We start from the raw sequence: 22,295 nt of genomic DNA on the forward strand, positions 1-22,295 counted from the left end.
AATAATGACATAAAATTGGTGTTAAATAAGAAGAATAGGACTTGTGCTGTGTATGCGTGAAAGTTTTCGAAAGCTATTTCTTCTGTTATTTTATTAAAATTCTATTTATTAAATTCTATTTATTATTCTTTCTATTATTAAAATGCATTTTTCCCTAAAATATCCAAAAAAAATTGGGAATTCTCTTGGATTATTAGGAAGAAACGGCTTTAAGGTATCTTTGCACAAAATTTCATTTTATTTAAATAAAGATTATAAAAATTATAATCACATGAAACCTTAAAGTGGCCAAAAGTACTTACTCCACCCTAAAGCCCAAAATAGACACAGGGATCGGCTTAGGGATCAGCCCGAAAAATTAGGATTGGTATCGATACACTCACGGAACAGCCCATAATTTGGAGGATTAGACTGATCTTCTAAAATCGTGAGGTCTAGTGAAATTACGGGGATTAGGCGACATCAGCCCCAATGCTGAAAATAAAAAGCTACACTTTGGGTGTTTTTGGGTGCTTTTAGAAATGTCAATTTGGTGAAAAAACATAAAGAGTAATGGTACGTAATGTCGCAAAATCTTAAAATGCATTAAGATTGGAGTAATGGGAAGGTCAGAGTGCACCTTTCTGCACAAAAAATCTATTGATTTTGCACTTAAGAAATTTATCAGCAATTAAATTGTGGAGATTTTAATAGAAATTTACGTTGTAAATGCTAATCCTTGATCCAAAATCCTCAGTGTATGATAAGTTTGGGCTGATCCTTTACCGCCAAATTTTACGAGCTGAGTATTCTCTAGGATCAGCCTGTGTCTATTTTCGGCATAACACTCCTAGCTTGCATGGCAGTCTCGTACAAATAAACTCACCATATGGAACTTAATCTTTCATACAAAATTCTTATAATTCAAAATTTGAAATCTTACTTTAAGATACCAAAATAAAGTTGCATCGCTCTGTAAAACTAAAAATATTAGTATAATCAATTTCGGTTTTAGTCATTTTTCTCAAGGTTCAAAAATTGAAGTGCGATCAAATTCCGAGGAGCCTTCCGCTGAGACTCACCTATGTACATTGTTTGGTTATAGGGCGAAATGTGCGGAAATGTCAGGGAAGGCGGAAACTCTTTGGCGACGGCAGCGCCAGGGAGAGAAAGTGAAACGAAAGGCAAATGTCAAGAGAAAATAAAGAGCCATCGCGAGTGTGTTTGTTGAGGAAATAAAAATCGTTTTTGGTGAACAATTGCAACATCCCAGCACACCTGTGGTGTCCAAAAGTGATAGCAAGAGGGCTTAAGATGAGCTATACCAATCGACATAGATATGAGGTTAGTGATTTGGGGTGAAAAAGCCGTTGGAAAAATGGGTCTCTTTTCCTCGCAGAGTTCTGTGGGGACTTTCGATGAAGACAGCTGATTCGGGGGGGTGTTTATCAAACGACAACAAAGAAAATTACTGAAGAACGCAATTCTCCCGATGAAATCTCACATTTTTCCCCGAATTTTTCTCGCCTGGGGCTCCTGTGGTTCATTCCCAGTGGCCCCAGCTGTCTGAATCCCCACAATTTCTGACCTTTTCTCGGGTATTTGAACCCAGAAAAAAATGCTACTTGCTCGTCCAGACAGCAAAAATTGGCCAATCTTGCAAACGAAAGAAAAAGGGAATGCAATGAAAATGTTATATGGCCGTGGGGGAGTGGGGGTGGGGAAGGAAAAACGAGAAGTTGGGGAATTTTCTCAAAGCCATCCAGACAGGCAATAAAAGCACGACAAGACTCGCTCTCTCTTGCATTCCTGGAGAGTGTGGGTGGCTTGAGAATGAATCAATGCGTTTGAGGGGGGTATCCTTTGTCTTTTGGGCCAAAAAGCTCTTCTCTCTCTTTTATTTTATCAGCAATCCGAGGACATTCCATTTTGTGTGTTGTCTCTTGAACAGAGAAATTTCCATTTTAATCACTCAATTACGGACTTGAAGGGAGGAAGGAATAGCAATTAGCACCATCCTTCCAGACGCATTTCCCAGGGATGCTGCTGGCCCCAAAAACCCAGTCGACGAAATGATTGCTCGATGGGGAAAATCCAATGAAATTTTCATTAATGTTGCGCCAGCCTAATCTCTTGGAAATCATTTAACTTTTCAGCGGAATCCTGAACAATTTTCTCGCCTTTCACACACGAAAATTTGCGTGAGGGATTTTTGGGGGTAGTTTTTTGGGTGATATTGACCCAAATGAAAACTCCACACGAAGGTTTGTCCACCTGAAAAGACGACAAACTATTATTTATTAAATTGAGCCCCTTTCTTCAAACTCGAAATTGTGTCCTTGTTTGAATTCCTTTGCACTATTGGAATCGCATTGTAATTAATAATTTTTTTTATTATGAACAACAGTATGGAAAAAATGTCCCATTATTGTGAATTAGGCGAAAACATTTTATTTATTTATTTATTTTATTATCTTGAGGGATTTTTAGTCAAGACACATTACTTAAAACCGAATGATAAAGGCCTATTCTAGTCCAGACACCATCCATCGTCCACACAACATCAGAACGATACAAAATCGATATAAGCGTTCGGTTGTTTGAAAAGATTTTTTGATAGGCAGGGCACAAACATTACAGTAGACTCTCACTCAATCGGTTCTTTTTCAATCAGGCGAACAATTTTGTTGACAGTTTTCACGTTTAATTATGAAGCAAATTTGCTAAAATTCGCTGAAGTTCCTCTTATTTTATAATGATTCTTTATAATTGAGCGCTTTTTGTGGAAATAACAATGGATTTGACGTCCAAATCTATCGATAATTTGGATGACATTTTGCCCATATGCACGGTAAAAAATTTCGGCACATATTTGTTCCAAAAATTAGCTCGTCCATAGTCACCGAAAATTTTTGGAACAAATTTGTACCTTCTAGGAGGAACAAAAAGATACCCAATATTAGTAACGAATTTGTTCCTATAAATAGCTCGTCTAGTATAAAATCGTATCCCTACTCTCACACTCAGTCACCCGTCACCGAAGCGAGAAGAACGCCAAATCTGTGGCAATTTGCATGCTACATGGTTTCACTTATTTAATTCGAGATTTCTTTCCCCTCCTGCTACCAGCACTCGTATATGATTTCGTCATGCACGCGTCTGTATAAAACACTCTTAAGTTGATTCTTATTTGATGTTCCTTATGAACTTTCGCCACCGAAATCCATCTCGACTGAAGTATAGGCCTTAACTGTAAGATGAAATTTCTTACACGAATTTGTTCCCGACAATGGGAACAAAAAGATTCCCCATATGAGTAACAATTTCGTTCCAAAAAATTACCTCGTCCACGGACACCGAAAATTTTTGGAACAAATATGTTACAAATGTAGGAATAAATTGTTATAAAAAATATGTACCAATTTGTTCCTGACAGTGGGAACAAAACAGCCGAGTGCAACAAATTCTGTTCCAAATTTCAGGAACAAATTTGTATAAAACGAAATCAACTCAAATTTGTAGACATTCCATCGTATCAAAACGGTTCCAAAGGAAAACTCTAACAAAATTGTAACTCCATTTCATAACAAAACTATAAAGAAAACTTTTTGGAACAAAAAAAAATACCTTTTCAAGGTGCAAATCGATTCCAAAAAAAAATTATTCCAAGGAAAAGTTGTTCCAATATTTTGGTCAGTGTCCAAAAGTTTTTACCGTGTGCCCGATTGAAAGGCTACTGTATTTAAAAAAAAAATGGCAAAGCGTCCTAGTTTTGCGGTATGCTCGAACTCACGAGATGAGGTCTCCGTGAATTAATTTTTCACATGATCTTTTGGTGCTTGCTGATCTTACTAGAAATCAAATTGATTCAAAAATAACGAAAGCAAGTTTAAAATCAAATATTGATAAATAAGTGATCATTTTAGAATGTTCTGGCATGAGTTACAAGCATATAATAATAATAATAATAATAATAATAATAATAATAATAATAAGTTTATTGGTTCATGCCCAGGATACAGAAAGTAACATGTAGGACTATACAATATATACAATATAGAAATATAAATATAAATACGAGAAATATAAGTCACTCACGGATATTCAACCGATTCATTATACTGATTTCAAGATCAGTTAGACTTTCGAAAATATAAGATGGCGATTTCTTTAGGTCGTTTAGACGAAATGTTCGCCTGGACCACCTTCAAAACATATCCAAAAATAAAAGAAATCGTTGGAGCCGTTTTTGAGAAAAACCAAAAAAACATGGTTTTGGACGGGTGGAGGGGGTGGGGGGATATAAAAATAATAATAATGTTCCTTCGGTCAACCGTTACCGTTTCGCCTGTAGAGGGTAACAATGTTATGGACAGAAAAAAGGAATATTTAAAAATTTTAGTCATTTACGGGTACTTAACTGATTGATTACCGATTGCGACCGATGCAATCGGATTGGAAATTCCAAGACCTATCCAAAAAAATACAAATTTAACCAAATCGGTTGAAAAATATGCCCTCCATAGTTTTTTGTCCTTTGACTTTCAAAATCCAAGATGGCGATTTTTTAGGACATAGGTATGTTTGGACGAAATGTTTGCCTGAACCACCTCCAAAACATATCCAAAAATAAAAGAATTTGTAAATAAAAGAAAATAAAAAAAACGTCTAGAGATATCGTTTATTTTTATTGGTGGTCGCCGAAGACCGTAAGTTGATATCTCTTACCGTTTAAGCTCTAGGACGGTGACAAGTTAAAAGAAAAAGTCGATTATATAACTGCTATCTCTTTAATTCGAGCAGTAAAAAATCATAAATTAAACAATAATGGCCTCAATTCTGATGCCAAGATCAAACTCAAAATTTCAAGTTGTCAAATACACTTCCGAAAAGACATTCTGAAACAATGTCTTTGATAAGAATACTTCAAGATTTTCCACACTTAACGAAACGTCATATTTAACAAAAATTCTTTGCAGAATTTGTTTAAATTTTGTTACAAAAAATAGAAAAATTATTATAAGACTGTATTAAATATTTGAGTTTGAAATATATTTTAAAAGTATAGGCGCAAATAAAAATTTTGACCCTTTGATAAACCTTGAAATGTTTATGCAAGATGTGATTCTTTTGCAAGTATCCTCGGGGTGTTGTTTTCTCTTAAAATTTTTAGTATCTTGGGAATTCTAAGCACCTCCGAGATATCCTAAAATTATTACAAAAAAACAAGAAATTTAACGTTTCGAAATAATGAAATATTGATTTCAGACTTTCAGAATTCAAAATCTTGAAATCCATATGGTTCGTGTCTTGGATTTCAAAATTCCATGACATTTGACTGATTCGATATACATCTTGATCTCGGTTCTTTGGTTTCAGAATACCAAAATCCTCGATTTTTTTTTTAATCTTGAAAATTTCAAGCTGTAAAATATTTCCAAAATCAAGTTTTCATATTTTGAGGCTATGCATTAGTTGTGGAACTTAAAATATCTTTAGTTTAGGAGCAAAATTCCAAGATTTTCCACACTTAAAAGTTCCGTCGATCCTATCTGTCAAAATTATTTATTTTTCAGTAGCATTTGTCAAAATTTTGCAATACAAATTAGGAAAATTGTTTATAGACTGTTTTAAATATATACGAAAGGTCATAATCATTAATACAGAAAGAGCAAATGGGGCAAATAATTTTTTTTAACTTTTTATAAATCTTGAAATGTTTATTCTAAGCGTGATTTTTTTGCATGTTTCTTCTTATGCTACGTTTCTATTAAATTGAACATCCAAATATCGTTCAAACATAAACAATCTATTGCAAAAATAACTATTGAAATTGCTAGTATCTTGATACGCCATCGAGAGGTCCTTGAAATTATTTCTAGAAAACAAGAATTTTGACGTCTTGAAATATTGATTTCGGAATTAAAAAATTTTGAAGTCCAAATGGTTTGTGTCTTGGATTTCAAAATTCCATGACATTTGACAGATTTGACATCTCCATCTTGATTTTTTGATTTCGGTATACCAAAATTTTCAAATGCGCGATGCATTTGTGGGACTTAAAATGTGTTAGCTTAGAACTAAGATTCCAAGATTTTCCATACTTAACGAAACGTCCCGTCGATCCTATCTGTCAAATTTATTTATTTTTCAGAAGCATTTGTTGAAACTTTTCGCAATAAAATACAGAAAAATTTATTGTAGGCCGTATTAAAAATATATACAAGAGGTCATCAAACATCATCAATACAGAAAGGGCAAATAAACAATTTTAACCCTTGATAAATCTTGAAATGTTTATACTAAGCGTGATTTTTTGTAGACACTTTGAGGGTAATGTACCTCAATACAAATATTTTAGAGAATATGCACAATTCAATTAAATTGAACGGTCAAATGTCGTATTTTGACAAGTTGTTTACAAAATAAGATTTATAACATTTGACAGGCTTTTAATTGGGAAATTAATATGTTTCCAAGTCTTCAGATATCCTCGTTTGAGGGATCTCGATAACATTCTTTGTTCTGTATGCTTTTTAAATTTCAAATTTTCCTAAATTTTCCATGAAAAACCAGCTGATCTTTGAAATTTAAATATATGCGGCATTTCAATTAGATCAACCAAAATAATTAATCACATAAAATTAAGGTCGTTAAAATAATAGCATCCCTCTGTACAAAATTTATTTCTCCGTCAAAATCACACATCTAAATTACTTTAGTTGACTCAATATTGAGTTCAAGTTGAAGAAAAAAAGATTCAGTATGTAATTCAATTAAATATTCCATTTTCTAAGCCAAACAATTTTCCCTGTGGTTCAATTAAAAGTTTTCTACAGTGAAAATTTGTGTGAACAAAACGGATACAGTGCATAGAACTTTTTCATGCTTTACATAATCTTCCATCCAAATTAACTATTCCATTGAATATATAGAATTATACTGAAAATTAGTGGGTTTGGTGGATGAAAATGCAAAGTTTGTTGACTTTATTTGGTGTACAGAAAAGATTTTCAGTGCGAAACAATTTTTTTTTCGGGGGAATAATAAGGGAGAGAAGAGCAGAAAGATAAATTGAAAAATAATTTTTCCTTTTTGATATGCAAAGTATGATGCGTTTCGAGACATCAACCAATAAGAACATATTTTATCAGACAAGTCTTTTCCTTTTGTAGAAAATTTTATTATGGATTTTGTTGCTCGAACTCTCAAGCGATAGCAATATGTAATTGATCTCAGGCTTTGAGATATTTCAAAAGTTAAAGGTACCGATATAGAAAGGGCTTCTGGGACCTTTTTCTTAAGGTCTCTACAAATTGGGAACGAGTTTCGTCGAAAATCTCATTTTTTTTTACATATTTTTGACAGTTTCACGCATTTTTCACAGACAATTTCGGTGTTGGACATCTAAGAAGAAAGTTCAAGATGTACTCATTAAAAGAAACCCTAAGATTCGAGTTTTTCGCTGATCATGGAAATTTATTTTTTCACTCCCTAGCACTGTATTTCATCACTAAACACTATTTACTCCAGTCCTTCGTCAAAAAGATCATCCTGGGCCTTAAGAACTGTTCACCAAATTTTATTTACATTCCGGTGAATAAATAAAAAACACATGCATTGTGGAAATTCGATTACATTTCAATATTTGAAGTCGCTTCACTTTCTCCTTAAAAAATATTTTAACGTATCCTATCCGTTTTGGCTCTATGGACGATACGATATTTGTCCGTCTGTCCGTTCGGCTGCCGCCAGCTCTAGAACTGGTAAGAGATAGCAACTTAGGACCTTCAGGGGACCCCTACTCCCATAAGTCCACCCAAGAATCATTAATATGCCCCTCATTTTCGTACCTAACCTTCTCTTTCTTCAAAATCATTTTTTTGGATTTCTAGAAAATGCGTCGTGAGATTTTTTTAAATTTTAAAACATTAATAGTTTACAAAACATTAAAATAAATACAACAAAATATCGATTGAAATCAATAAAGTTTTCTGCAATCAATGCTTACAATAAGTCTCTAATAAAAAATCCTAAACTAAATGATGTTAAAGAATTAAATGCTTTTAAAAAACTTGTAACTGAAATAATGAAATAAGCTTTCCTGTGTTTAAACAACTCTTATGCTCCGCGCTTTTCTTTATTATTTTCAAAGATAATCATTATGTTAAAATATGTATTGTATAGTCATGCTTGTTATATTATGTAACCTGGACATCAATCAATAAATTATTATTATTATTAGATATGTTGGTTTTTTGGTTATATGGTGGTTTTTCGGATATGTTTGATTAGGTTGGGTACCAACGCTAAGACGGCGGTGGCCGCTATCACACAAACATTGAATTCCTGGAACACCGATATCTATCAAAATTTTTGCTTTCAAGAGCTTTAGCTCAAAAGCAGTATACGAAAATCAATAAATAATTTGAAATAATATGTTTTAGGGGTTGTCTAGATAGACATGTCGTCCTTACACGAAAATCCTCTTGAATCATTAATAATAACGTGTTTTTTTTTTTTTAATTCAAAGGTTAAAAAGGCCCTATAGAGTGTATTACTCAAATGAATGGTATCATATTTGCGCTCATTGGAAAGATCTTGGAATTTCTGACAAGTCAGAACCGGTTCCAATCTGTTATGAACCGGTAATGAACCGATTCATAAACGATATTTTACTGCTCGAACTCCAGGGAGAGACCAGTATATAATCCCTCGATTTTTTCACCCCCCAAAATTTCCACCTTCCACCCCCCGGAGACCGCTTTTGTCAACAAATCTTCATGTTTCAGACAATTTCTGAGAAATATCGTCACGCTGTTTGTCCGTCTGTCCGTCCGGCTGTCGCCAGCTCTAGAGGCCAAACGGTAAGAGATAGCGACTTGGGACCTAAGGAGGATCCCTCATAAGTCGACCCAAGGATTGTTAACATGCCCCTCATTTTCCCCCACCCCTCCCCTACCCCTTCAAAACCATGTTTTTTGGGATTGCTCGAAAACGCGTCGTACGATTTTTTTTTCATTTTTGGATATGTTTTAGAGATTATCCAGGTGGTCATTTCGTCCTGAGACGAAAATAGCGTTGAATCATTCCTAATAACGGTTTTTCAAGGTCAAAAGTCAAAAAGACACTACAGAACGCATTTATCAAGCGAATGGGGTCATGTTTGGGCTCGTTGGAAAGGTCTTGGAATTTCCGACAAAACTGAACCGGTTCCAATAGGGTTCTGAACCGGTAATTAACCGATTCATAGCCGATAACTAATTTTTATTCAAAAATCGATACTTTTAAAACAATTTTGGAGGATCTTTTGAATGATATATGAATCGGTTCAAATCAGTTGAGAACCGCTATATGGTAAATGATGCGAAAGCACTTCTGAGGTATATATAGGGTGGCTGAAAAAAATGCAACAAACTAAAGCGCTATATTATCATCATTTTTTGTTCAACTTTTTTGAAATAAAGAAGAAATTGATTATAAAAATTCCGGTGATCAGCAGTGAGAATTTCTTCACCTCAAGACTAAAAACACCTTTTTAATCTTGCCCAGAGCTTTCGGTCCGGATATGGACCTTCTTCAGTGGCTATAAAGGATATTTTATTAACATTTATATTATATACAAGGTCGTTATTTGGACAATTTCAAATTCACTCACTCGACTAAGACTATGTTTTTGTGATTTCTTGAGGATTCGTTCACTTTGTGGGAATTAAGGGTAAACATCACAGCAGGAAAAACTTTCCCAACTGATTTTTCCTGCTGTGATGTTTACCCTTAATTCCCACAAAGTGAACGAATCCTCAAGAAATCACAAAAACATAGTCTTAGTCGAGTGAGTGAATTTGAAATTGTCCAAATAACGACCTTGTATATAATATAAATGTTAATAAAATATCCTTTATAGCCACTGAAGAAGGTCCATATCCGGACCGAAAGCTCTGGGCAAGATTAAAAAGGTGTTTTTAGTCTTGAGGTGAAGAAATTCTCACTGCTGATCACCGGAATTTTTATAATCAACTCATCACACCAGTTCCATTATATATTAAAGAAGAAATGATATATACATCAAAATTTTAGAATATTATCGGTTTTGTTCAATACGATCTTATTTTGACTTAATTATGGTCTTAAGTCTGTTGGAAGTGCTATCGCAGTTTGCACGAATGTCAGACATCTGCTATTCACGAGGAAGGGCTGCCTTCAGCTCATCGACACTTTGCTACTTTTTAGTCCTAACCTTGACCAACAAATTGTTCCTCTTTGGAGAAGTCAAACGATCTTGCATCCTAAAATCGTTGAGGTCATTGTGCTCTCAAAATGAACTGCGAAACATTTTTGTTAGCTAAATCTTGTTTGGAGCGTGATTTCCGCGACGTTGTCGAGTCTTGATCGAACTTCCATTACTTCTTAGAATTTGGTTTGTCCACGACTCCAACACTCCTTTCAGGACAATTTCCAGAAACACATTGGCATTCGTTTTGAAAAGTGATAATTTGTCGTCAAGGAAGTCTAGACCTTCAAATAAGGTGGTCTTTGACTTCCATTGGTCATTCGAACGACTGAATTATCGTATGATCTTTCCCTCAGATAGACACAATCATTTTGCTTGCACATCAATTGCGCAATTGAAAATTTTTCTCATTAGAAAAAATGACATTCTCGAACTGACCATGAACGTGCAAGCGAATTTACTCCTTCGTCGATCGAGCATAACTTTTTTTTGAGGATCGATGAAATCTCTTCCTTTTCAGGATTTTTAAGGCTACATATAGAGGTCCTTTAACAATATTTATTTCATTGTTATTTGCGATCTATGCGTCTCACAGATCGTTTGTTTGCAGATGTGACGCAGATTTTGTTCAATTTGCTTCATCATTTTATGAACGATGACTAGCAATGAAGCAATTTTTTTAGACCTCCACCAAAGCATTTTAAAATACTACTAGTATCCCCGTACCAAGTTATGTTTCGGAAAATGGAAAGTTTATTTGCATTCAGGGTTTTGAAGAGCCCTAACGATAGCTGTTTCCGCATTTCCTGCAAAATATACCGACATTAAATTGTCACGTTTGAGTTCTATTACGGTTTAAAAAACGTTTTGCAAAATATTATCGAAAATGCTTTTGTAGGCTTTTAACCGATAAAATGAACTACCACTATGCAAAATATAAAACCGCTGTCACCAGCGGTTTGACAGCTATGCGCTCTGAAAGTTGTTGCATTTTTTTAGCCACCCTTTAGAATCTAAAGTTTCTATCTTCAGCCACCCTTTAGAATTTAGAGTTCGAGCATTTCGCAAAGCATGGGACGCTTTGCCACCCCTTTTTATCAAAAAATCAATTGTGTTATTCCTAAGCTATTTTCAGTAATGTTTTTTGAGTAATTTATAAATAGGTTCAAATTTATTATGAACCGTTAAGCAATTTTTGTCCGAAAATCAATTTTATTACTCTTAAAACTATTTTGTGGAATATTTTGAGTGATTTATGAATCGGTTTAAATCGGCTGAGAACCGGTAAACGATAAATGATGCGAAAGTACTTTTGAGGTATAGGCTATACCACACTTTAAGATTTGATCCCCTTATAGTTCTGATAATTTTTGTCGAAATAAAATGAAATTTCATGTACAGATACTTTGAAGCATTGTCTCTTCATTGAACCAGATGACTTCCCGGGAATTTTTGGGTATCTAGTAGGGAAAATACATTTCCTGCAACAATGCGTGTTTTAGTATTTTTCGCTACTTTGTAAACACTTTTTCGCCATTGCATAAGGCTTTTTTAAGAAACTTAGACCTTCTGAAAACTGAAAAATCTGGACTGCACAATACTTTTGTTATTTACCGATACTAGACGATTATTAGAGCATTTAAAATGATTTTTTGCACATTTTTTACTTAGAACTAAAAGTCAATCGAAAATCACGCCTGTTTCGAAGCATCTAACCAGAGGTGTGCAAAAACCGTTGAAACCAAATAAACGTCAAATTAAGTTTTTTCGTGTAGCGTTTTGACCATTGACGTACAAGTTTCATTTGACGTTTGTTCGATTTCAAACGGATCTTGCACACCTTTGATCTAACAGTGACGATTTCACGCATTTCGCAAAATTTTGAAATTGGAAATGAGTTTTTTTGCATAAATATTTTTTGTTGCTTTTTCTCTGACCTGTCACACAAAACTGGGAATAGCAACAAAACGAAGAGTCAAAATGAGTTCAAACTTTCACGAGATGTTTATAAGACTATTACCGAGGACACTATAGCACTTTCAAATAAATAAAACCTTTATTGTCGCTGTAAATGTGATTTTTGTGAATACCGCCTGGAGGCGATCTTACCCGTTAGAGGGTTAATAAGACGGCGGCGGACGTTTATTTTTCTGTGTAATTCTGTCTTTAAAATTCATCCATTTCAGTGGGATTTTTATTTATATAAACAAAAGTAAAAATTATTTGAAAGATAGAGAAATTGTAATAAAATGAAGCGCATGAATTCGAGCATTCTGCCAAGTCGTTTTCACCTGGCGTCGCGTTTGTTTTTTTCTCCGAATGAAATTCTCTGTGTAAATCAAACTCCCAGCAAAGTGCCAATTCAGAAGGTTTACTTTTCTTCTCGTGTCTTTGACTTCTTCAGTGTTTCGCAATATTGTTTTTTTTTTCTTCTTTTTTTTTAGTTGTTATTTTTTTGTTGTTGGGGAGACATTGAAGTAGAGTTTTTAGGTTTTTTTTTCTCCATGCATTTACTTGAAACTTGAGATTATTATGTACTTCTTTTATATTCAATGCGATGTATTTTGGGTTTCTGGGTGGTTTTTTTTTGTTGTTGTCGTTATCATTGTTTTCCTTGCAGAACTACTTCTTGGATCCCGAAGATGAAATATCAAAGAAGCTGCCCAAAGAGATTCTCTTTCGAATATTTTCCTACTTGGATGTTGTGTCGCTGTGTCGTTGTGCTCAGGTGAGCAAATACTGGAATTTACTCGCTCTGGATGGTTCTAATTGGCAGAAGATTGATCTGTTTGACTTTCAACGAGATATTGAGGTGAGAGGGAGGGGTTTTTCTTGTTTTTTTTTGGTTTTTAATTTGGTGAGAAAATATTCTTTGGGTATTTTTCTTAAAGGGCCCAGTGATTGAAAATATTTCCCAAAGATGTGGTGGATTTCTCAAGTTACTGTCACTGAAAGGATGCCAATCGGTCGGTGATCAATCAATTCGGACTCTGGCTCAGCACTGCCACAATATAGAGTATCTGGATTTGTCTGACTGCAAGAAAATCACAGATTTAGCGATACAGTCGCTAAGTAAACACTGTCCAAAATTGTCCATAGTTTATTTAGAGTCATGCGTCAATATTTCCGATTGCAGTCTTAAGGCAATTTCAGATGGTTGCCCGGTAGGTTTATTTTCTCCTCTGGCATATTCTTCTCCACTCTTTGCATGTCAGTCAGAAATGTAATTGGAATTGTGTTTCCTTTTTCTCCCTAAACGAACGAACGAACGAACAAAAAAAATCAGAGCTTGACGGAAATAAATATATCGTGGTGTGACTTGGTGACGGAGAATGGGGTTGAAGCCCTTGCTCGTGGATGTCCCAAAATCAAGAAGTTCAGCAGTAAAGGTTGTAAGCAAGTTAACGATCGTGCAGTTATTTGTCTAGCTACTTACTGCCCCAACATTGAGGTCTTAAATCTACACAGCTGTGATGTAAGTACATTTTTTCACAAAATATAATGCAGATGTTTCAGGCTTCGCACATACTCTAGCTTCGCACACTTCAAATTTTCCCCATATTCCTTCAATGAATCTGACCCATCTCTGACAAATTACAATATCTGTGAAAAATCTAAATTGTCCGAAGGCAGAGTCTGTCCGAAGCCTGAAAGTCTTCCCCTAAATAAATTATTCTTTGAAGTAAAACTTGCAGAACATTTAGGCGCAAAATATTTTATTTTTGGTAGAGAGAGAGAAAAAGCAATCAAAAGACGATATAATAAACTCATGGAGTCGTTTTATTGATTGCTTTCAGTGTAATGTTAAATTAAAGAGATTTTTATTGATTTTCAGTGTAATTCTCATAATTCTATGCTATTTTGCGTTTAACCACGGTTTATTCATGTCTTTATCTTTCAATTAAATCAATGTAATATTTTTTTTACATCGCTTTTGAGGTTAAAACTTGCAAAACTTGATGATTTTGGTGACACTTTGGTTATTATGCAAATGAATGGAAAAGATCCACTAGAAAAAATATTAACGAAAAAGCATGTGAGCTAAGATAATTTTCATGATTTTTTATGTAGTTTCTAAAATATTTAGAATTAAAAAAAATAATTGGGAACTTTGAGAACAGTTAGCAGCGCCACTTGTGGAAGAAAACAGCGCCCTCATGCGGAAGAAAAAATTTTAAGTGTCATTTAATTTTCGGAAATCATTTAGTTTTAAAATTAGTGAAAAAAAAAATGGAAAAAGTGCATTAAAGTTCCTACTCGTCTTTTAAGCTAAGATAGGGTAATTTGGAATCATGTGTAATTTGGAACTTTGAGATTTCCTAACAGTTTTAGATGTCAAAAGAAGAAAACAATGATGAAGTACTCTCGAATGTAAAGTCTTGTACTTCTTCGTGGTTTTCTTTTTCTCTTTGATCATCTGAAATAGAAAATCTCAAAATTCGAAAGGACAAAAATCAGGACGATCAGGACATTCAGAAAAAACTGTCAATTTTTTGTGCATTCCAAGGGGTTGTCGAACTAGCTACTAACTAGCCTACATCTCTGGGGGGAATTCTGTAACTCTGTAAAGTGATCACTTGTCAAAATTGGTGAATTCTTTACTGAAGTAATGGCAAAAGAGATTTTATAACTTGCAATAGCTTCACGGTGAAACGATCACTTTGAGGTTATGTGTTTCACTTGACAATTTTTTGGTGAAAATGTTACCACTTGGTGAAACCAGTGAAAAATGTTTCCATATTCAACTTAAAAACCAACACTACATCCTTTGTAACACTCAATTCTAGTACTTTTCATAATTATTTAGGTCTACACAGAATACACAGAATAAGTGTGCAAAATTCCGTCCAGATTGCAATTCCGGCCACATTTTTTGTTTCTCAAATTTCAAGGAATTTTTAGTTTTTACATACTCTAGATATTATACAATGCAAAAAATAACACTAAAATATCGCTTCGATGAGCAAAATGATCTGAAAAAGGCATTGGAAGAATTCCGGAAGGGCAAGGAACTAAAAGAATGAAGGTGGCCGAAATAGGGCACCAAAGCTATGTCTACATTTTTATTCATTTTAAAATGTATTAAGAATGATTTTAGAGAAAATAAAGACGATAAACTGTTCAAAGGCTCCAAGCAACACTCCTTATAAAAAAAGTAAAAAAAAAAATTCAATTTGTTTTAAAAATTTTACATTTCAAACTTGAGACTTTGTCGCTTACCAAAAGTTGAAATATTGGTGAAAATCTTAAATTTACCGAAAATTTCAACACACTTCCCCTCTCGCTTCACGCCAAGTTACAGAATAACTTTTCTAGCAGTCATTAAGGGAAGCTCGTGAACCTTTTACTAGTTAATCGTTCACGAGTGAAGCGTTCACAGAGTTACAGAATTCCTACCCTGGTCTGCCTTGTGAGCCTTGTGAGACATCTAATTTCACGTCGGAGTACTATCAAGCTTTTGAAGAGGGTCCTTTTAGTGATATTTCAATAGAGCACTACCAAGCCAAAAAATTGTTTTTCGAATTTATGTAATCTGTAATTGTTAGTTATTATACTTATTGGCCCCGAGAGGTTCTTCCTTATTCTGATCTAGAAATATCAAAAAAGTCACAATATCTGCAAGGAACCAGAAAATCGAAAATTCACGATTTTTGGCCAAAAATATCTAAGCTCAGGAATTAATTGGGATCCTGCAAAAAATATCCTAAATTTGGACATCCTTATAGTTTGTAATTATCCAGAAGAATCGGATTTTTATCGATTCTAAATAGTCCAAAAAAATTCTTTTTTCCATGGGTACCCAGAGTCCCAAAAGAGACGAAAGAGTTAAGAATTCGGGATTTTGGCTTTTGGGATTTTGGCGTTCGGGATTTTGGCTTTCGGGATTTTGGCTTTCCGGATTTTGACCGGGACCCATTCAAAATATTTGAAAGTGCAAAGGATTTCACTTGTCGTAGAGGACAGGCTGATCAGAGAACAAGCTAGATACTACTCCGGAAAATCCGGATCCGGTTAAGTTTTGAACATTTACTCAATTTATTGAGGATAGTTTCAAGGAAGGCAAAATTACAGGAGAAGTCTTTGTCGATCCCTTGGCAGCTTTTGACACAGTAAATCATAGATCCTCTCATAAATCTGCAATCTCTCAAATGGTTACGGTCTCGCTCAGATGATTGCGGTTCTCTTAGAGAACCACACATTCTTTGTTAAGTTTCGTGGTCAGAAAAGCAAGTTCAGATTGCAAAAAATAACCTACCGAAAGGTAGTGTCCTGGCTCCTACTTTGTTTAATATCTACATTATCATTTATAATTATTTTAAATAAATTGATTTCAAATATAAATATAAAAATGAAAAAGAAATGTTATACGACACTTGGTGATAGAAGCGACCGAAGCGACACTTCGTCGCTTGGATCAGCAATTGTCATAGTTTTTTTATCCCTTATATCAGCAATCAGCAATGAGTAAGTTGTGATAATTGCTAATTTAAGCAACGAATTGTGTAATTGCATTAAAATGATCTGAACTATCCAATTGAAAAGACGCCCAACTTAATTTTTACAATAGTTTTATGAAATTATCCAGTCCGTAGCAATCTGTGGCGCACTGTAAATATTTCTTTCCTTAAAAAATATCGCCAGGTTTTTTTTTTACCAGCTATTTTCGATCAAATATTCTGTTGTTGTTTTTCTGCGACGCGTTATGCAGAAGTTTGTGTTTATTTTGATGAATTTTCCCCGCTTAATTAAAACGTGCGAACGCTGTTTTGTCGCACCGAGTGGATTATTTATAGTTTGATTTTGATATGCGAATTAATAGACAAAAAGACAGAAGCGTCATTTTGAAAATTATCTTAGATTTTTTTCTCTTGATTTTTTAATTGCCATTTTGTTGGTTTAAATGATCATTCTCTCAAACTTGTAATAGTTCCTATTAATAGATTAAATCTCAGCTTGAGATAGTTTAATCGTCTTTCCTCCAAATTCATGACATCAAAGTGTGACCAAAAGCTAATCTTGTGCCAGAAACATTTTTGGAATTCGCTAAAAAAGAAATGGGTATCAGAAAGGGGAGAAAAAAAAGGAATATTTTTGTTTTGCTTCTTGCAGTCCATAACAGACATTTCGATTCAGAAAATTTCGGAAAAATGTCTCAACTTGCGCCAACTGTGCGTGTCCAAATGTGCACAGTTGACCGATCAGACACTCATCGCCTTAGCTCAGCACAATCCCCTGCTGAATACGCTGGAGGTGGCTGGATGTCACCAATTTACAGATCTGGGATTTCAGGCTTTGGGTAAAAACTGTAAATATCTCGAGAGGATGGATCTCGAGGAATGCAATCAAATTACTGACTTGACGCTGGCTCATTTGGCGACAGGATGTCCAAGCCTCGAAAAATTGGTAAGTTTTCACATGAATTTTATGGACAAATTATATTTTTAAAACCATTTTTTTGCCTGATATTTGTTGTAAAATTTGTTTTATTATTTGAATTTTTGATAAAAGTGAAATTTTCATGCAATTTTGGATATTTATAAAATTTTTAATGAAGTTTTGGAAATTTATGAAATTTTTAATGAATTTTTGGAAAGTTTTGAAATTTTCATTTAGTTTTGAATATTTTTTCTTTCATTTAAAAACTTTTTTTTTTTAATATTTAAGACATTTTTCCTTTCGTATTAATTGAGAAAGAAATTCTTGAATTTCATGCCTGGCACAAAAAAGAAAAAAATGAAGGCAATATTTTTTGCACTATATTTTATTTAACTACATTTGTATTATTTTTTTTTTTTTCAAAAATATATTTTTTTATGAAACATACACCTCGCCCGAAGTATGAGCTTAACTGTCACAGAATTTCCCCTAGAATTCTTCCTAAATTCGCCACGGTAATTTTATGTACCTCTGGAAAGAATTTTCCCCTCGATTTCCCTGGAAAATCTTTGGGAATAGTCTGGAAAATTTGGAGACTTTTCCTCGGAAAATGTAGAGAAATCTTCCAGTAATGCCCAAGGAAATTTCCTTTTTAAATCTCCAGGAATTGCCGTTAGAAATTTCCCTATGAAATTTTTCCTTGAATCATAGAGAATTCACTGGAAGCCAGTTAAATTTTCCGAGTGAATTTTTCAGAGAAATCTTCCTAGGGAATTCAAAGGGTAGGGGAGACTGGGGCAAAAAGTTACACATCGAAAAATTTAAAATTCAAATCTTCCAAGATAAATAAGATAGCGGCTTAAAATTTTTTCCATAGATAGCCTCTATAGGTCTTCTTTAATGTCGTAAGTTTGTTAGAATTTGAACAAGAAATTTAGAAAACAAAAAATATCGAAATTTTTAGCCCTATTTTTGAAATATTTTCCTTGCAGAAGATAACAATTATTACCTACTTATTTTCCAAAATTGATGCACTGGTGAATATTTCCCAAATTATCTGGATATTCTTTGAATACGAAACCGCTATCTATTTTAGAATTTTACAAAGATTCTTTTCTCCAGAAATCCTTTTATTAAAAACGACCACTTGGGGTAAAAAGTAACAAAAGCTATGGACCAAAAAGTAACAAAAACCGAAACAATTTCTGATGTCCCACGGTGAAAAGAAACGTCAATGCTATGTGTCGCCGCTTATTGTTTGCAATGGTCAAACAATTTGCAGTCTTTTGTGTGTTTTTTGTAAAATAGCTTAAAATGCGCTTTCTTCAGATATAGAAAACGGTGTTTTACAAAGGTGTAGAGGAATAAATTTCCTATGAAAATATTTAATCTAGGTATTTTACTTAAATTTACGGAATCCCGTAAAAAAGCGAAACAAAATGTGATAGTATCTCATGCCTGATACTATTTGCCCCAGAATTTTTGAGAATGATCACAATATTACTTTTTACAAAACGGCTCGTTAAATATATTTCCTTACAAAATAGAATAAAATGACTTTCACAGAGTTGTAGAGCGGTAAATTTCCTATAAAACTGTGCTAATTAGAAATTTTTTGAGGAGCTCGAGTAGCTTGTAAAAAAAATAAAATATCCGTTTTGTGACTTTTTGCCCCAGTCTCCCCTACTCTTTGGAAAATGTTAATACCTTAACGGGGTAATTTGCCCAGCGATTCCATCCTAATTTCCGTGGTTGAAATCATCGAGGATTTTAGGGGGAAAATTTCTGACATAATTGTCGAAATTTCGGTGGAAAATCTTGGGGGTGTTACTGAATTCCCACCCGATGTGTGGCTGTAGCTGTCACGTCAGTTTGGGTGGCATGATAGTGTCGTGTAGTCGAGAGTTGGCAACTTAAGCCGCGGTCACGAATTTTCCCGGTATTGCACGGTTTTTTCCCTAGTGAATTCAATAATATTCAAATATAAAAGAAATCGTGGCTTTTGGTTGGTGGAAATAGGGAGGAAATGTCTGGAGATAATGTCCTCTTATGGGGGGGAGGGGTCACTGAAGATCGAAAGTCGATATCTCTTATAGTTTGACCTCCAGCCCGGTAACAAAGTTTCGAAAAAATAAAAATAAAATATTAAAGAAAGATAAGTCCGATTAGCCGATTCATTACCGACAAAAACCGATGCATCCCGATTGCAAATTTTAAGACCTTTCCAGAAAAAAATTCAAATTTAAACAAATCGGTTAAAATAGGCCGTCCAGAATAATTAAATTTTGACCTTCGGAAATTCGATGTCGATTTTTTTTCGGTGATAGATGTATATGGACGAAATGTCCACCTATAGGCTGAAAATAAATAAATTTGCGAAATAAAAATGGACTTTATATGCACAAAACGTTTTTCTTGCTCCTAGAATATAGATTAAATTTCGAATTTTCGAACAAATATTTCGAACAATGTTGTGAAAATGTCGCAATAAGAAACCAGGGGCCTCTCGACATTGCATTTTTCCATACGTTTTTGCATAGAGGCACTGAAGACTATTGGCTAATTTTTTCCTAAAGAGAATTAACTAAGGTGTCTGATATATTTCGAAATCGTGCATTAAAAGCTATCTAAAAATACATATTTCATAATGTTCGCCGAAATAATACAAGAAAATTTGTTTAAGTCGCGGTGCAATACCTGCAAAATTTTTACAAGGAAAAGTGAAAAATATCTTCACTTTTTGTTAGGCTTGATGGGCCCCTGAAGAAACTGTAGAAAGGATTAGCTTAGTAATTATTTAGGAATTTGAAAAGGCTCTAGGGAGCGCATTTATCAACTGAATGCAGTCATATTTGGGCTCGTTGGAAAGGTCTTGGAATTTCCTACAAAACTGAATAGATTCCAATTGGTTTTAAACCGGTAATAAACCGGTTCATAATCGATAACTAATTTCAGTACGACGTTTAATTAAATTACCCCTGAGGTGTATTTAGAGAAATATTTTGAGTGGTTTATAAATTTGTCCAAATCGGTTTTAAATCGGTAATGAACCGGTTATGTAGCGATGAGTAATTTTTGTACGGAAATCAATTTTATATTTATTACTCTTGAAACTATTTTGGGGGATCTCTTGAGTGATTTATGAATTCGAGTACATTGTCAATTTTTTAGATTAATCTTGATAATGAAAATTCGATCAAGATTGTGCTAAGTCTTTAATAAGCAAGAAATTGACGGTTACGATTTTAAGCCCTAAATCCTCTTTTTGATTTTCGTGAATGGTTTGCGCCTCCGCTTCATTGTTCAATATTTTTTAGTGTGTGTCTTAGCTTGAACGTTGAATGGTTTTGACTCGGGCAACAATATGAACTTTTTTCTTTCGTGCCTGTTTTACAATTTGCAAATGTTTTCCCTAGACTCTGTCGCATTGCGAACTGATTACTGACGATGGAATAAGGCAATTGGCTGCTGGAAGTTGTGCTGCCGAAAGTCTCTCTGTGCTGGAATTGGACAATTGTCCATTGATAACGGATGCGACACTCGATCATTTGATCTCGTGCCACAATCTGCAGAGGATAGAACTCTACGATTGCCAATTGATAACGAGAAGTGCAATAGGGCGATTGAAAGTATTTATGAGAATTTGCTGTTTTGGGGGTTTGTTGCATGGCTCAATGGGTGTTTGTCTGTGCTTTTTGTCTTTGCAGAATCATTTGCCCAATATTAAGGTGCACGCCTACTTTGCCCCAGTGACTCCGCCCCCAACAACCGGAGGCCCACGCCCACGATACTGTCGCTGCTGTGAAATTCTCTGAGATCAGGCCGTAGGCCTAGCCAGGAAGATTCTGTGCAAAGGTAGAGATGACTGATATATTCACCTGTAGAGGGCGCGCCGGGTAGTGTGAGGGGACAAAAGGGGGCTGTTATTAGGGGATTCTGTGGACCTGGATCAGGAGAAGGGGGAGGAGCAGTAGCACGATGAAGCACTTACGGACGAAGGCGAATGAGATTGCAACTTTCTATTGAGCACGCCATTATCATCCATTTCTTTAACACATAGGATTTTACACATTGATAAGACCTTGTGCATTTTTAAAAAAAGAAAAGAAAAAAACAAGCAAAAGCAAAATCATTGGAAATTGCTTAATTAATTTTAGGAGAAAAGGAGAAGGAGAAAAACGTGGGCTAGTAAGTCAAATGGATTTTTTGACAATGAGTAGATATTTTTTATATTATTAAATTAACCCAATACTTCCTTGTGTAATTTTCGTTGTATTAGCGTTTTTGACTCTATAAATATTTTTTTTTTTACAAATAATTGTTTTTGAAAAGAAAGCTATGCATGTTACTTTTTTGAGGTAGCAAAAAGAAAAGAATGGAAAAAATCTATGAAGTGTTTGTAAATTAAGGAAAAAAAAAGATTTAAATGGAAAATTACATAAGAGATAGAACATAATGTGAAACGAGGAACAAAAAAAATCAATTTATTTATTTTAACTTCTTTTTTTTACAAAATATGTAACAGATTTTTCTTGTGATTTTACTTTTTTTTGACAAAATGTTGGTACTATCGAGTTAAGTTTATTATGTGAAATTTTCTAGATGTGATAAGTTCTAAAAAAAAACTATAATAATAAACAAGAGATATTCTTAGTATTACTTGATAAAAAAGGCAGAAATAAAGGAAAAATCTATACCGTAAAAA

General features: G+C 34.2%; 1 protein-coding gene across 1 annotated transcript; it reads left to right on the forward strand.

Annotated features, from left to right (window-relative positions):
- The first annotated feature begins 1,112 nt into the window (after positions 1–1,112).
- LOC129800039 (F-box/LRR-repeat protein 20) lies at positions 1,113–22,295 on the forward strand. Its single transcript, XM_055844396.1, has 7 exons — positions 1,113–1,323; positions 12,834–13,025; positions 13,105–13,377; positions 13,500–13,688; positions 17,324–17,617; positions 21,007–21,219; positions 21,298–22,295. The coding sequence occupies exons 1-7, from the start codon at positions 1,294–1,296 to the stop codon at positions 21,403–21,405; spliced, it is 1,299 nt and encodes a 432-aa protein (XP_055700371.1). The 5' UTR covers positions 1,113–1,293; the 3' UTR covers positions 21,406–22,295.

This window comes from Phlebotomus papatasi, chromosome 1 (genome assembly GCF_024763615.1).
Source record: "Phlebotomus papatasi isolate M1 chromosome 1, Ppap_2.1, whole genome shotgun sequence".
In the NCBI taxonomy this organism is placed as follows: Eukaryota; Metazoa; Arthropoda; class Insecta; order Diptera; family Psychodidae; genus Phlebotomus; species Phlebotomus papatasi.

What these genes read in the sequence shown, in the direction of transcription:
- LOC129800039 (XM_055844396.1), top strand. Translation starts at nt 1,294, where the DNA reads ATGAGCTATACCAATCGACATAGATATGAG. An exon ending in GTCCAAGCCTCGAAAAATTG is followed by an intron (nt 17,618 to 21,006) that starts GTAAGTTTTCAC and finishes TGTTTTCCCTAG; the next exon opens with ACTCTGTCGCATTGCGAACT. An exon ending in GTGCAATAGGGCGATTGAAA is followed by an intron (nt 21,220 to 21,297) that starts GTATTTATGAGA and finishes TTGTCTTTGCAG; the next exon opens with AATCATTTGCCCAATATTAA.